Genomic DNA, 16,164 nt, shown 5'->3' on the forward strand with positions numbered 1-16,164 from the left:
CTAGCTAATAACACCACTATTTATTTATTTTTTTTGCAGTAGTACCATAAAATTATATATCAATGGAAAGATAATTTAATCAAGAATGTAATGCAATAACTTTTATGAAGGAGTTGCTATTAGAATAGCAGTTACAGTAGAAAGAAGAAAAGTGAAACACATAGAAAAATGATCACCAGAGAAAAAATTGAGATATACAAAAATGATCACCATGTCAGTTAACACTTCGTTGGGTAACCTTTAGCATGAATGTCGGCCTTACAACGTCTTCCCATGGAGTGAACCAAGTCTTTTAGTTCTGCAGCTGTTGTAATGTGAAACCAAGATTGAATGATGGCTTCTACTGTAGTTCAAACAATTGCAGGGACTCTAACTTATCTTCCCTGAACCTATGACAAGTGCATCATGTTTATTATGGAAAGGCTGAAAAGTTATGTCCAGCTCCTTTGGTACCAATCTTGCTGTTTCTCTCGTTTCTTCCCAGGGATGACATTGGCCTTGTGTCATGTGATGAAATCAGCAAATACGGGATTGGGAAGTCTGCCATGAAAGGTTCTGAATCTCCAAGCTACTTCCTGGAACAAGAAAGTGGAAAGTATTACACGTTAATTGAAGGCGAGGATCATCCCATGAGTTCTGAATACGAAAGAGGTAGAGTGACAGGGGTGCGGAGAAGAGAAAAGACACCCACGCATGGTATGCTTGCTGGATCTGGCCTTTCTGAATCTTTCTTTGTATGTCACCTTTTTTCCAGTCTGGAAGTGTTTAGATAGACTGGGTCTGCAACTCTTCCAGCCAACATAGCAATAGCAATAGCACTTAGACTTATATACCGCTTCACAGTGCTTTACAGCCCTCTCTAAGCGGTTTACAGAGTCAGCATATTGCCCCCCAACAATCTGGGTCCTCATTTTACCCACCTTAGAAGGATGGAAGGCTGAGTCAATCTTGAGCCAGTCAAGATTGAACTGCTGGCAGTGGGCAGAATTAGCCCACAATACTCCAATCTAACCACTTGCAAGGAAGGGAAGAGGAGGGAGGGAGGGAGGGAGGGAGGGAGGGAGGGAGGGAGGAAGGAAGGAAGGAAGGAAGGAAGGAAGGAAGGAAGGAAGGAAGGAAGGAAGGGCAGTAGCTATTACACTTATATACTACTTCATAGTGCTTTACAGTCCTCTCTAAGGGGTTTACTGAGTCAGCATATTGCGTTCCAACAATCTGGGTCTTCATTTTACCGACCTCGGAAGGTTGGAAGGCTGAGTCAACTTTGAGCCGGTGAGATTCGATCTGCCAAACTGCAGCTAGCAGTCAGTTGAAGTAGCTTGCAGTGCTACACACTAACCACTGCGTGCCACCTCTAACATAACTATTGATATGGTTACCTGGGAATTCTTGGAGATTTCCCAGTATGTCTGCAGCACAGAAGGTGGACACTCTTAGTTTCAGAGAAAAAGATCTTTCTTTGAGTTCCCTGAAGATGCTACAATCTTCTAAACATCAAGCTATTGTCCTTTTCCAGTCATTTCTGGGGAAGAGAGAACCAACAAAGATCTGGCAAAGGTTTTCCCTTTATCCAAGACCTTAAAATCAAAGGCTGACATCTCTTCACCCCAAATATTGAGAAGTACCATGTTTCCCCGAAAATAAGCCCTCCCAAAAAATATTTAGCCACATGTGCAGCCAGTCCCCGCCATTTCCTCTGGGTAGAGTTAGGGAGACAGAGCTGGAAATAAGGTAAGACAGCAAGAGGAGTCCTGTCTTGCCCCACGCGCCCTACAATAATAAGACCTCCCTGAAAAAAAGGCCAAACGCTTATTTAGGGGTTCAAAAAATATAAGACAGGGTCTTATTTTGGGGGAAACACGGTAGTAAGGTTGTCCATCTGGGTCCATGGATGTTTTGCAATGCGTTGGTGAGGATTGCAAAACTTAGAAGTGGATTTCTAGGAGATTTCTAGGATTCTTCCCAAGCTCTTAAAATACAGTACTGAAATGAAGGAAGTTTGAGGAAGACCAAAAAGTGAATTATGGTATCCAAATTCTGCTCTTCAAAACAAATTCCCATGCTTAGATTCCTTCTTTTCTTAGTTTTGAATAGTATGTCTTTTGTGCTAAGCACCAGTTGGGGAAGTTAGAGGTTTTTGCAAAACACAAAGGAAATATTTTTAATGTTCTATCACTGAATATTAGAGATATTAATCAGAAAACATGATGTGCTATCACGGGGATTTTCCCCATTCCTCTGGATTCCTACAAGGGCAGGAGTCGAGTGGAAGACTCGAAGCATGAAGATCCTGTATCATCACACACTAAGGAAATGAGGATTTGTTTGTTTGTGAGAATGTGTCTCTTTGAGCCCAGCTATCCTCCTATTTATTTATTGGATTTATCCCTGCTGCAGAGAGACTCTCCGAGGTTTACCGTCTCCATCAGTACAAAGAATAAAATGTCCACAATAAAAACAAATCAAACAAAGATAATCAAATCACAAATCCGAGCATGTACTGGGCTATAACCGGCAGCATCCATAATTCAAATTGCTGTCTGACAAAGCTTCGGGTGTTTTAGGATTTAGACAACACCGAGACCAGAGGGGATCTGGGTGGAAGCTCTTTCAAAGTGCCAAGGGCACCAAGCCAAAATGACCTGTGAGCCTCACCCCACACACTTTGCAGAAATGGGGGGGTGGGAGGAGACCGGTAGAAGGTTTTCCTGTCATGTATGTAATGGGCTGGTTGAGACCTGGTGAAAAAGACAGCCCCGTAAAGTACTTCCCGGTCCTTTAGGTCTTGAAAGGTTAAAAGCAACGCTTGGAATTGTACTCAGATGCAAATAAGGAACCAGCCCAGAGCCAGAGGTGTTAATATTCATGTCCATGTTGCAGATGTGTACAGCCAGTATTCATTCTGAGTCAATTGAAGCTTCAGGGCAGTCTTCAAAGGCAGCTTCACAGAGAGAGCATTGCATTAGTACAAATGGACAATGATCAGAGCATGAGTTATAATTACAAGGACCTTGAGGGTCTGGGTAGGACTGCAACCGATACATCAACAAAAGCCTTCCTGGCCACAGCCTCTAACTCTGGTTTTTATCTGTTGCCATGAGACCGGGAGGGTCCCCAGGAGACAGATGTGCTGTTTCAGAGAGGGTGCTAAGCTATCAGGAGACCACAACAGAAATGTTGGAGTTGTGTGGTAAACAAAACAGCAATTCCAAATTAATTGAGTTCAGTTTCAAACTCTTTTGTTTATCCAGACACTCACAGCCTCCAGACACTGGATTAAGACAGTGATGGCCTTTCCCCTGTCTCCAGATCAAGCTCTGTGCAGTTGGATATTGTTAGCATACAGCAATAGCAATAGCACTTAGACTGATACCCTGTTTCCCCAAAACAAGACATCCCCTGATAATAAGCCCCAATCGGGCTTTTGAGCACATGGCAATAAGGCCAAGCGCTTATTTCAGGGTTCAAAAAAATACAAGACATGGTCTTATTTTCGGGAAAACACGGTATACCACTTCACGGTGCTTTTTCAGCCTTCTCTAAGCAGTTTACAGAGTCAGCCTATTGCCCCCAACCATCTGGGTCCTCATTTTACCGACCTCGGAAGGATGGAAGGCTGAGTCAACCTTGAGCTGGTCAAAATTGAACTCCTGGCAGTGGGCAGAATTAGTCTATAATACTGTATTTTAACTACTGGGAAGGAAGGAAGGAAGGAAGGAAGGAAGGAAGGAAGGAAGGAAGGAAGGAAGGAAGGAAGGAAGGAAGGAACAATAGCAATACCGCTTCGCAGTGCTTTACAGCCTTCTCTAAATGGTTTACAGAGTCAGCCTATTGCCCCCAACCATCTGGGTCCTCATTTTAACCACCTCAGAAGGATGGAACACTGAATCAAACTTGAGCCTGGTGAGATTCGATCTGCCAAATTACAGGCAGCTGGTAGTCAGCAGAAGTCGCCTGCAGTACTGTACTCTAAGCACTGTGCCACCCCTTGGTGGTTTTCCAAAAGGCAAATGGACTTTCTTGGGTTTTTCCCTGAAAACATTTCACTTCTCCTCTAAGGAGCTTCTTCAGAACTGAACTGGAAAACTGAAGAAGCGAAACGTTTTCAAGGAAAACAACCAAGAAAATTCAGTTGCCTTTTGAAATGTTTCACGTGGATGCTAAAAAGCCAGGGGGGAAAGCACCTAGTCTCCACAAGGAAGAAAAAATTTTGGTCTGATCATGTTCCAAATGTTACAATCTAATCTACAACTCTGTGCTTTTTCTGGCCAGCCCAAATCCAACTATTAACGAGTGATTACTTAGCTTTTGAAGATCAGCCGAGGTCAAGGAGCTTGCCTTGAGCCTTTGCAGGAAGAACAGGATCCAGATGTAATATAGAGATTATAAAAAAAGTAATAAGGATGTGGAAGTATATCTCCAGGCCTTTGGGGAAAACATCTGCACCTTCTCCTTTGGCAGATGTTAAAGAATGCTTGTAAGTAGGTCAGGTCCAAGGTGCTTTCGAAAATATATAGTTGGATGCAAAGGAAATGTGCAATAGCTTTACAATGCAGCGAAAAGACAACCGTTCCATTGGTTAATGCAGCAAAAGAAACTCCTAGAACGGTGCTGAACTGAGTGCTGAAAAGGGAGCATGCACATATGCGCGGCACAAAGTGCCAAAAAGGGAGCACTTTGCACGCATACGCACGCACGCTCATCAGGGCCACGAGCAGGAAGAGGATCTGCCCAGGGGGCATGTGTGTGCCAGATAAGGTACTTCCGGTTTCCAGCACGCGCATGCACACTGCCCAGCAAGTCTTCCGGTTACATGCGCTGATCAGCTGGTGGCCTGCATGCTCACGGCACGCATGCTCATGCGCATGTGTGTCCAGCCGGATGCTTCCAGCCCCAGAAGAAGAATCCGCAGTTCTGCATTGGTGGGACAATTCTTGAGAATAATTCTTGAGAATTCTTTTTAAAAGGAAAGCTTGGCCTGAAATGCATCTGCCATTTGCCCGCCCCCTCCAGCTGTACACTATTTATTTATTTATTTATTTATTTATTTATTTATTTATTTATTTATTTATTTATTTATTTTATCATATTTGTATACCGCCCTACTCCTGAAGGACTCAGGGTGGTGAACAGCCAAAATAAAATACAAAGACATACAAAAGTTAAAAAACTATTAAAAACAGATTAAATAATTTAGGCTCAAAAAACAAATTAAAACATCCAATTTATCTAAAAAACATTTAAAACCCAATTTAAAACCCAATTTAAAAGGGAGAGTTAGGCCAGACCAGCCTGTTGGAATAAAAACGTTTTTAGGGCGCGGCGGAAGATGCGTAAGTCTTGGATCCTCCGTATCTCCGGGGGGAGCTCGTTCCAGATGGCAGGTGCCCCCACAGAGAAGGCTGTCCCCCTGGGGGCCGCCAGTCGACATTGTTTGGCCGACGGCACCCTGAGGAGCCCCTCTCTATGGGAGCGAACTGGTCGGTGAGAGGCTACTGGTGGCAGAAGGCGGTTTCGTAAGTACCCTGGTCCTGAGCCATGGAGCGCTCTAAAGGTGGTAACCAAAACCTTGAAGCGCATCCGGAAGACCTCTGGGAGCCAGTGCAGCTCGTGCAGGAGGGGGGGTCACATGGGAGCGCCACATCGCTCCCGTCCCGTTCATTTGAGAGTTTTGCTGGATGTACCGACAAACCGTGTTGCAAAATTCAGGGAAATGTTTTTGTTTGGGTATTAGCTTAATAATACGAATGTGGGATTGGTTCACACTCCGACTGCAAACAAAATGACTTTATCAACACCTCTCTCGCCCTGCTGACTGTACGTGAAAACGGCTGAAACTCACCTATTAAATGTCCTAGATTATGGTGAACATGCATAATTTGGGATTTTTTTTAAAAAAAAAGAGGCCTTTGGTTAATTTCCTAATCTAACACCTTCTAGATTTTGTGTCACCTCAAGTACCTCACCAGTGAAGGGTCCATGTCAGCTGTAGATAGCTTGTAAGAAGGATTCTCTGAATTTTTATTGTCATCTGCAAGCATCTCATTACCTGGGTGTGTAATTTCTTCCGTGATCAAAGAGAAAAGAGGACAGATCTCAGTAACACCTCCTCTTACCTACAAACTATTAATTAATACCCAAATAAGCAAGAGATGGCATTGCCTCGGCATAACAACAATCAGATAATGATGTGTCAATCACATTAAAAAAAAAAAACAAGGCCCAACAGTGTGGTCCATCCAATTATATACAAGTTTGATAAGATGGGAATAGTACGTTCCACAACGGATCAAATCTTACGCCTCCAAAAGAATAGCAGTGAAGGTGCTAGCTAGCCACGTAATGAAGCACCTGTCAATCAAACATGCCAAGCTGAGAGAACACTACACCCTAAGACTCTAATGATGAATCTGAACATAAATATATGAGTTTCAACCTGGAAATAAGGAGAAATTTTTGGACAGTGAGAGCAATCAACCCGTGCAACAGAAGTTGCCTTCGGAAGTTGTGGGAGCTTCATCACTGGAAGCTTTCAAGAGACTGCCATATGTCAGAAATGGTGTAGGGCAGGGGTCAGCAACCTGTGGCTCTGGAGCCACATGTGGCTCTTTGGGCCCTCTGCTGTGGCTCCCTGTCGGGTGATCCCACCACTGGCTGGCCCCACCCCTCGTCTTCCCCTCCCAGTCATTCTTCGCCTGGCCTGAGAAGGTAAGGGCGATGGCGAGGAATGGAGAAGCGGTTGGGGCAGAGACAGAGAGATACAGAGAGGGGGAGGCGGGAGGGAGTGAGGGGAGACATAGATATGTCAAAAGGGTTTTGTGGTTCCCGGTGTTTTTTAACAACTGGTTCTCTGCCCTAATGATCGGCTGGGTAGGCGTGGCTAGGAGGGTCATAGAATAGAATAGAATAGAATAGAATAGAATAGAATAGAATAGAATAGAATAGAATAGAATAGAATAGAATAGAATAGAATAGAATAAGAGAGTTGGAAGGGACCTTGGAGGTCTTCTAGTCCAACCCCCTGCTTAGGCAGGAAACCCTACACCACTTCAGACAAATGGTTATCCAACATCTTCTTAAAAACTTCCAGTGTTGGAGCATTCACAGCTTCTGCAGACAAGTTGTTCCACGGATTAATTGTTCTCACTGTCAGGAAATTTCTCCTTAGTTCTAAGTTGCTTCTCTCCTTGATTAGTTTCCATCCGTTGCTTCTTGTGCTGCCCTCAGGTGCTTTGGAGACTCCCTTTTCTTTGTGGCAACCCCTGAGATATTGGAATATCGCTAGTCCTTTTTTTCATTAAACTAGACTTTGCTTGTCAGAAGGTCACAAAAGGGGGTCACATGACCCCGGGATGCTGCAACCGTCATAAATATGAGTCAGATTCCAAGCGAATGAATTTTGATCATGTGGATGCTGCAACAGTTGTTAAGAGTGAAAACTATCATAAGTCACTTTTTCAGGGCTGTTGTAACTTCAGGCGGTCACTCAAGGAACTTTTGTAAATCAAGGACTACCTACATGCTATTTCTGTTTCTAAAACTGAGACGGTTTCTAAAACTGAGTGACGCAGTGGCGTAGTGGGTAAGACGCTGAGTTTGTTGATCAAAAGGTCAGCAGTTCAGCGGTTCGAATCCCTAGTGCTGCGTAACGGGGTGAGCTTCTGTGACTTGTCCCAGCTTCTGCCAACCTAGCAGTTCGAAAGCACGTAAAAAATGCAACTAGAAAAATAGGGACCATCTTTGGTGAGAAGTTAACAACATTCCATGCGCCTTTGGGGTTTAGTCATGCTGGCCTCATGACCATGGAGACGTCTTTGGACAGTGCTGACTCTTCGGCTTTGAAACGGAGATGAGCACTGCCCCCTAGAGTCAGGAACGACTAGCACATATATGCAAGGGGAACCTTTACCTTTACTTAAAACTGAGAACAAACTTTGCTGCACATATAGCAATATAAAGCTTCAGGAATCCAGATTTTATTTTGCTAAATTCCACCCCTTTCCCCACTTTGTGAACATGTCACTGATTATTGCAAAGTTCATTTTAATAAAGCAGGCAGATAAATAAATTATAATTGCTCTCATCAGACAGCAGAAGACTGCAATCAGAATCGGGATGGGGGGGAATCAAAATACCTTGAACTTTCCAGAATGCTTAATGACAGTCTGAATTAAGAGTGTCTTATTTAATAGGCAAAAGAATCTGTGAATATGTCACAAATCAATAAACTGCCACTATTTATCTGTCTCCATGCCTGCAGCTTGAAATCTGTAGAGGGTGGCATTATTTTCCTGCCTCCCTACCCAACATCACCTAATAAAGACACCTAGCCCAATTACAAATGAGCTAATGAGACGGAAAGAAAGGGAAAAAGAAAACTCTTGATTCTATTCCACTGTTTTTTTTTAATTCTAAATCAGGTGTCTCCAGTCTTAGCTACTTTGTTGACTTCAACTTCCAGAATTCCCTCGGCTGACTGCAAGGTTGAAGTCCCCAAGTCTTAAAGCAGGGGTGAAATTTAAAAATTTCTTTTATCGGTTCTGTGGGCGTGGCTTGTTGGGGAGAGGTCATGTGACTGGGTGGGCATGGCCAACTCGACATCACTCACTGAGGGCCTCCTCACTGGCCCCTCCCCTCCCAGCCACTCCTTGTCGCGAATGGCAGGAAAATGGGGAGGGGAATATTCCTGCCTACCATCCTCCCCTCAATCCGTGCTGAGATTGAGGAATGGATGACAGGCAGGAAAATCCCCTTCCCCACTTTCCTGCCTTTCACAAAAATGGCTCCCGGTCCCCTGTCCCCCTCTCTCCTGGGGACTACCTTAAAAGGGACAGGCTGCATCAGCTCCGTTGTGAATGGAGGGAGAAAAGTTAGCAGTCTCTCTCTGCTGCATTTAACATTGAATTCTATGGAATATCAAGCGGTCGGAAGAGGTGAGCGGTGATCGGCCGGGCATGGGTGGGGCCAAGGAGGGGTAATTACTACCGGTTCAGCGAACTGATGCCCATAATCCCTAGCAGTTCACCCAAACCGGTCCAAACCGGTAGGATTTCACCCTGTCTTAAAGTTGCTGGTTGCTATTTTGATCATGTGATCCCATGGATGCAACAGTTATAAGGGTGAATACGGGTCAAAACTTACTTTTCCCAGGGCTGTTATAACTTCCAAAAGTTGCATGTCTGTGGGGGTCTATGACAACTCACCATGGCTAATTCGCCCTGGTCAACTCGCCCTGACCATCTCACCACCGGACAACTCATTGCAGGACAAGGTTTACACTAATATCAAAGAAATGGTGGAACAGAGTTGGCCGCAGTGTGTTTGCTGGAGCAAGTTGGCTGCGGCAAGTTGTTCCATTCCCGTCTATGGAGGTTCTTAAGTCATCCAGGTCATAGTTGTCCCAAAGTTGCTTCTTCAAAAGGCAAGTTGTTCTGTCCCCGTCTCACACACGCACCCCCATAGACGGTCAATAGTGAAATAAACCAGCCGACAAAGGTTTCTCTAAGAGCAGAATTGGCAGCAACCCAGTGGCTGGCTGCCAAGAGTCTTTTACTTACGAAGGGAGTGTTTTTTCAAAACCAACACACAACAGATAAGAGAATATTTAAAAAGTCCAGCAATGCAGATATCAATATCAGTTTTTGCTCGTCACAGAGCTTGAACTGCCACCACACCCCTTTTTATACCCTGTGGGGTGTGGTCCAGTGACTCAGCCTAATCCCTGGCATGCCTCTTCCTCTCCTGCGTGCGCTTACCTCTGCAACGCTGTCGAGGGTCCAGCCAAGACTCATCATCATCATCATTACTGTCCACCTGTGGCTGCGTGGAAGTGCTTGGCCCCGAGCCTATCTCTTGGCCTTCGGAGGACACCGGAGGCATTGCCAGAGAGGAGGGTCCTGGAGAGGGAGGCCTTGCCAACTCCTCTCCTTCACTCTCGGAGTCCTCTCCTGCTGATAACACAGGCTCGGTGATCGGAGCCACAACACAAGTAGACTTTCTGGTTCTTCTTTGAAAATATTTTGCTTATCTTCCAAGAAGCTTCTTCAGTCATGGTTGTAAGTCGAGGACAACCTGCAAATGAATTACTTTCTTGGCTGCAGAGCAGATCCCACCCCGTGGAAGTACTGATTGTAAAGTCACAGACATCTGTCTATCTGTTTTGTCCATCTGCCTGCCTGCCAACTTTTCCATCCATCCATCCATCCATCCATCCATCCATCCATCCATCCAACCATTATCCATCCAGCACTCACATTCCCTCTTTCCCTCTTTGTTACTTGCTATTTTTTCCGCTATAATTTTAATTATATTGTTTCTCTTATTTTAATCCTGTGAACTGCCTAGAGTCCATAAGAATTAGGGCAGTAGATAAATGGTAAGAATACATAAATAATTCTAGTGTGCCAAACAAACAGGCTTGAAACCCAGGGGAAAGAATTTGCTCCATGTTGCTCTTTGCTGATGTGTTTTATGTGTAAACCAGGAGTGAAATGCTCCCGGTTCGGACCGGATCGCCCAATCCAGTAGCGGGTGGTTCGGGGAACCGGTAGCAAAAATCCCTCCCCCCCCCATGCCCAGCTGAGCCGCACAATCATCAGAGGCTTTTTTTTTACTTTTAAAAGCATTTTTTCTACAACCTCTTCGACCAAAAAAATGCTTTTAAAAGTAAAAAAAAAAGCCTCTGATGATCGCACGGCTCAGCTGGGATCTTCCAAGACTTTTAAAAGAAAAAAACCCTTTTTTTCTTTTAAATGCCTCTGACGATCCAAGCTGAGTTGCCTGATCGGCAGAGACTTTTTTTCTTTTAAATGCCTCTAACGATCAGGCAACTCAGCTTGGATCATCAAAGGCATTTAAAAGAAAAAAAGGGTTTTTATTTTAGCATGCGCTAAAATAAGCCTCCTCCTGAAAATAAGCCCTCCCCGAAAATATTTAAACGCAGAGCTGGAAATCAGGTAAGAAGGCAAGAAGAGCCCCCATCTTGGTCCACATGCCCCAAAATAATAAGACCTCCCCCAAAATAAGGCCAAATGCTTATTTCAGGGTTCAAAAAAATATAAGACAGGGTCTTATTTTTGGGGTGACACGGGTAGTGACAGCACAAACGTGAACCATTTGTATACATGCAACATCCTCATTAAGGTTTTATGTCATCTCCTTGGTTTTCCTCCCAAGACAACTATCTACATTGCAGGGGTGGGTTCTAAATTTTTTTACTACCGGTTCTGTGGGCGTGGCTTATTTTGTGGGTGTGGCTTGGAAGTCATGTGACTAGGTGAGTGTGGCTACCTGGTCAGAGTCATTTCTGGAAGGTCCTCGCACTTACGACCAGTCCTCGCACTTACGACCCGACTCATTTGTTTGCTTTTAACACTGATCAGCTGTAGGGCGGCCCTTTGAAGCCCCGCGGCAAGAGTTTAAACAGTTTTTTTCCCTCTAGTCATCAGCTGGGACTCAGGAGGCAGCAATAGATTGGGGGTGGGACCAAATAAAAGGTAAGAATAACGTGGGGGGGTGGGGGGGTGGGAGGGGGGGAGAACCGGTTCGGTGACATCATATGTCACCGCTACCGGCTCAGCCGAACCGGACCGAACCGGGAAGAACTCACCACTGCTACATTGTCAGGATTCATCCACAGGCATGATTCATCTCTTTCAACCCTTTCTTGCTATCCATCTGATCGTTTGAAGGATGGAACAATCAGATTTTAAGCAGCAGTGTCTTTCTTAAGGGGACCGTAACAAACTTTTTAAAGAGTGCAGTGCCAACCATCTCAGGTGCCATTTTTTCCATTCTTCTTGAAGGCAGCAAAATTTCAGTGCTTTGCAAAATTGCTTTCGAAGGAGATGACCAGGTCAGTGAAATGTCTAATCTGATGGATGTGAGGCTGTTTATATTATAGCATTTATATTAGTTGTCGGTCTGGGGATGTGCATAAGTCTTCTTCCTTTCACTGCATAAACATATTTCCTGACAGTTTTCTGATTTCTTAAGCTGCTACAGTATTCCAGTATTTCTCAGCCTTAGAACTCAAAGCCGTGTGGACTTCAACTCCCAGAATTCCCCAGCTGGCAAACTGGGAATTAAAATCCACATAGCTTAAAGTTGCCAAAGTTGAGAAATACTGTTCTGTTCAATTCCAGGAACAGGAAGATTTTGTTAAAGTAAAGTTTAGACTATTAGTATGTTTTTCTTGAACTTCAGGTTTTTTGCAATGGGTCCAAGGTCACCAGTTTCAAACACAACTGAAAATAGAGCCATATTTCTAATTCAAAGCTACTTCAAGATAAGCCAACAATGTTGATTAGGACCTGAGGTTTAAAGGGTGAGGCAGAAAGTGTATGTCAGATCCAGCCAGGATGCCAAGATTTTTAGGGATATATAGCAAAGAAGTTGGCCTGTCAACGAAGTTTATTATGGTCAGCGGCCAACACTTTATGCAAATCTACAACTATAAAATACCAAAAGAAACTTAAGAAGCAAAGGATAAAGTAAAATAGGTCCCTACAATGCATAAAAGATATCTAACTGCAACCCTGAGATACTAAAAAGGGAAAGGGCTGTCAATGAAAATGTTCTCAGAGTCTGAACGCTTTAAGATAGAAGCTGAGATTGTGGAAACTTCCATTCTTTCTGTGAGCAGAGCCAGCACTGATCAATTCTGATGATTAGATCTTGATAACTTTTGTTGGAAGAAATATTCATCTGGTCCAGTTCCAAGCTGGGAGAAAGACATTGGAAACATGGAGGCTGATTGGAAAGATGGCTTAATGATTGTTGGAAGAAACATCCTTCTAGGTTCTGCTCCAAGTGGGGAAACAGACACTGGAAACATGGAGACTGCTTGGAAAGATGGTTTAATGGTGGACAGGATCACATGGCTTGAGTTCCTGAACAGAAAAGGGCAGATACAGTAAATCCTCGGGTTTTTATGCTCTCTCTGGCTCTGCATTTCTTGGGGCCCCAAAAGAGTATCCTGATTGGTTGTCAGACTCCCAGGGGGTGGGGGCCTTGCTGGCTGATGGTCACATGTGCTTCCCAGGTCACATGTGGTGAGTTTCTGCTACTATTGTGTAGAGGGCTAATCCTATCTTTGGTAATTCCTACTATGGCTCTGCCTGAACGAGGTAGATCTTTGTTATGTAGAATAGACTGGCCCAGGGCTTAATGGCCCATTGACAAAGGGTGGGGGGCAGGAAGGTGGGAGCTGCTTTGTCTGTAAAATATGCTTCTCATATTTCTCATCCAGGGAAATATAATATTCTGCCTTTTTCATATTTCCTAAAATATTTCACTCTTCCAGGAAAGGGGTGGGTGCTAACTTCCTACATGATGTAGCAGAACCACCAAGCGTGTGTGATTCTGGGTAGCTGACCACATGGAGTTGAGAGTGAGGGGCATTTACACCTTCTCTTGGCCTTTGCACTTGAACTTCCTGTTCCTGTGCAAGAACATGTATTCTATTTGTTGTAGGGGTCATAGCTGACTCTGTAGGTTGTCTGAGCTCCCAGGTTTGCTTGAAGTTTGGACTGCTGATGCAATGTCCTTGGGAGATTTTGCAATGTAGTGAGCTTGTGTTTTGAAAAGGTGTTGCACAATTCCTATTATGGCTGAAGTCTAATCTTACCTTTGTTCAGACATTGCTGCAGGGAATTTCAAAATATCCTGCCTTGAATGGATTTCTGCCTGCAGTATTTCCTTTGCCTATGAATGGAGCTATCTCTCCCTTTATCTCTTAAGTGCTGACATCTGCTGTGGGCTATTAAGGAAGGAGGAGACTGCTTTCCAAGAGCACGTTTCTCCATTTCTCATTTAGGGAAATACAATATTCTTCCTTTTTAATATTTCTCAAGAAATTTCATTCTTCTAGGAGAGGGGTGGGTGCTAACTTTCTACACTTTGGAACAATGATGTCTAGTAGATGTCTAAGATGTCTTCTTCTCAAGCAGCTGAATAATTCCTCCATTTTTTTCCCCTTTTGTCTTTCTGCTCTACAATGACAATGCTCCTACAAGGATGGATAGTCAAAACTTTGGAGTTGAGTTCAAATGTCAAGCGTATCCAGGAGCAATGGCTCTTTTTCCAGCCTCACCGTTAGATCTAGTGGATTCTCAGGTTTACCTGCTATCTCATCTTGTCCTCAAGACCAAGCTAGGATTGCATGTACCAAGCCTGCCTGAGAAGAGATGTCCCAACGGAGGAACATCTGCTGTTTTCTGTTGCACACTTTGTCCAGTACAGCACATTTTGAAAACTGCAAAGATTTATTAATTGTGCCCAGCAGCTGTTGCTCCTCTTAATTTAACTTGTCTCCCATCTTCTTAATGCGCATAATCCTCCTTTTAATGGGTCTCAATGTGTTAATTGGTTCCTCTTTGTACTTTTCACAGGTGATCTGAGGCCAGTTTCTATGCCAACAGAATACAGCTGGATAGGAGATTCAAAAGAGCCAAACATGTACAAGAGAGGCAGTCGTGGTGAGTGCGTTTTTTCGCCCAATACAGTCAAATAAAAGACAAGAAAAGGACTCTTATTTTCTTCAAAGTAGCCCGTCGTTTCTGATGAACCAAACAATCCAAGTTCATCATGTCATTTTTCTTGGGCATTTATTAGGATGGGGCTGTATCATTACAAACCATCTTTTAGATGCCAGGACATACTCTAGTCTTAATCCAACTCACTCAACGTGATAATTTTAGATGAAAGGCTATTTCCCCGATAAAAGAGAATATTTGTAGCTCAGGGTTGAAATGAGAGGTCCTTGATGCTCTCTGAGCTTGGTTGTTTTAACAGATTAAACAGATTAACAGAGTTAGAAGGGACCTAACTAGTTCATCTAGTTAAACCCCCCACTCCGCCCAAGCAGGAGACCCTACACCATTTCTGACAGATGGGAGTCCAGTCTCTTCTTGAAAGCCTCCAGTGATGAAGCTCCCACAACCTCTGAAGGCAACTTCTGTTCCATGGATTGATTGTTCTCGCTATCAGAAAATTTCTCCTCATTTCTAGGTTGAATCTCTCCTTGATCAGTTTCCATCCATTGTTCCTTGTCTGGCCTTTAGGTGCTTTGGAAAATAGCTTGATCCCCCCCTCCTCTCTGTGGCAGCCTCTCAAATATTGGAAGACTACTATCATGTCTCCCCTGGTCCTTCTCTTCACTAGACTTGCCATGCCCATGTTTTCTTGCAGATGATTCATTAACCAAACTAGGTAACATCTGATGATGCTACCTACCGTGTTTTTCAGAGTATAAGACGCACCTTTCCCCCCCTAAAAGGGGGTGAAAATTTAGGTGCGTCTTATACACTGGATGTAGCCCCACCCACCCACTGGCCCCCATCCTTTGGCCTCTGCCTTGCAGCAGTTACCTCCTTGCAAGCAAACAGCAAGAAAAAACAGCTCCTTTCAGCTTCAGCACAGCCTAATTAGCATAAGTTGATTGGATCGGCCTCCCGACTCTCAGCTGATTTGCTCTCAGCTGTTTTGCGCAGGGCTCTGCTGCTTGCTTGCAAGGAAGAAAATTGCTGGAGCAGATTTTTTTTCCCCTTGTGCTAATCAAGCTATGCTGAAAACGAAAATGAAAGTAAAGCAGGCTGTTTGCTGTTTGCTGCAAGGAGGCAAAATTGCTCAGAGCCAGAGGCAGAGGGAGATTTCTTTTTCTTCTTTTCCTCACCAAAAAAGGTAGGTGCGTCTTATAGTCCGGTGTGTCTTATACTCTGAAAAATACGATAGTTTGAATAATGAAACATTTGCCAAACACCACCAACAACAACAACCAAGCTCAGAGAGCACCAAGGAGCCCTCGGGCTATTTTTCGGCAAGAGGAATAAAGGGATGGCTGTATATTTCTGATTTGCATGTAATTGGTCTTTTTGACCTGCCAGAAAATCTCTGCAAATGAAAATCACATTTCTTTTTCTTCACGTTTATTTTCATACATGTGTACATTTTGCATTTCTCCTTCCTCAATATGCACATTTTTGAAAGCAATTTCCTAACGTATATGGGAAAGGAGATCCCACTGTTGTGTTTAGACATGCACAGAATCTGATGAATATGGGGATTCTAAAAGAAGACTTCTCCCAGGGGAGACTGAAAAATGGGGATTTGATGAATTCACTTAAAATGAGGGTCATAACTAGGGGTGGGCTGCTGGGGGTTCGC

The 16,164-nt window shown here is 44.0% G+C and overlaps 1 protein-coding gene across 1 annotated transcript in view; it reads left to right on the forward strand.

Moving 5' to 3' along the window:
• LOC117669499 (connector enhancer of kinase suppressor of ras 2-like) overlaps nucleotides 1–16,164 on the forward strand; it is a 392,766-nt gene that overhangs the window by 277,327 nt on the left and 99,275 nt on the right. The window contains exons 11-12 of the mRNA XM_060692093.2: nucleotides 485–696; nucleotides 14,391–14,477. Coding sequence (XP_060548076.2) covers nucleotides 485–696; nucleotides 14,391–14,477 — 299 coding nt within the window. The remainder of the gene's footprint in view (nucleotides 1–484; nucleotides 697–14,390; nucleotides 14,478–16,164) is intronic.

This window comes from Pantherophis guttatus, chromosome 12 (genome assembly GCF_059756535.1).
Source record: "Pantherophis guttatus breed Tessera chromosome 12, ASM5975653v1, whole genome shotgun sequence".
NCBI classification, from domain to species: Eukaryota; Metazoa; Chordata; class Lepidosauria; order Squamata; family Colubridae; genus Pantherophis; species Pantherophis guttatus.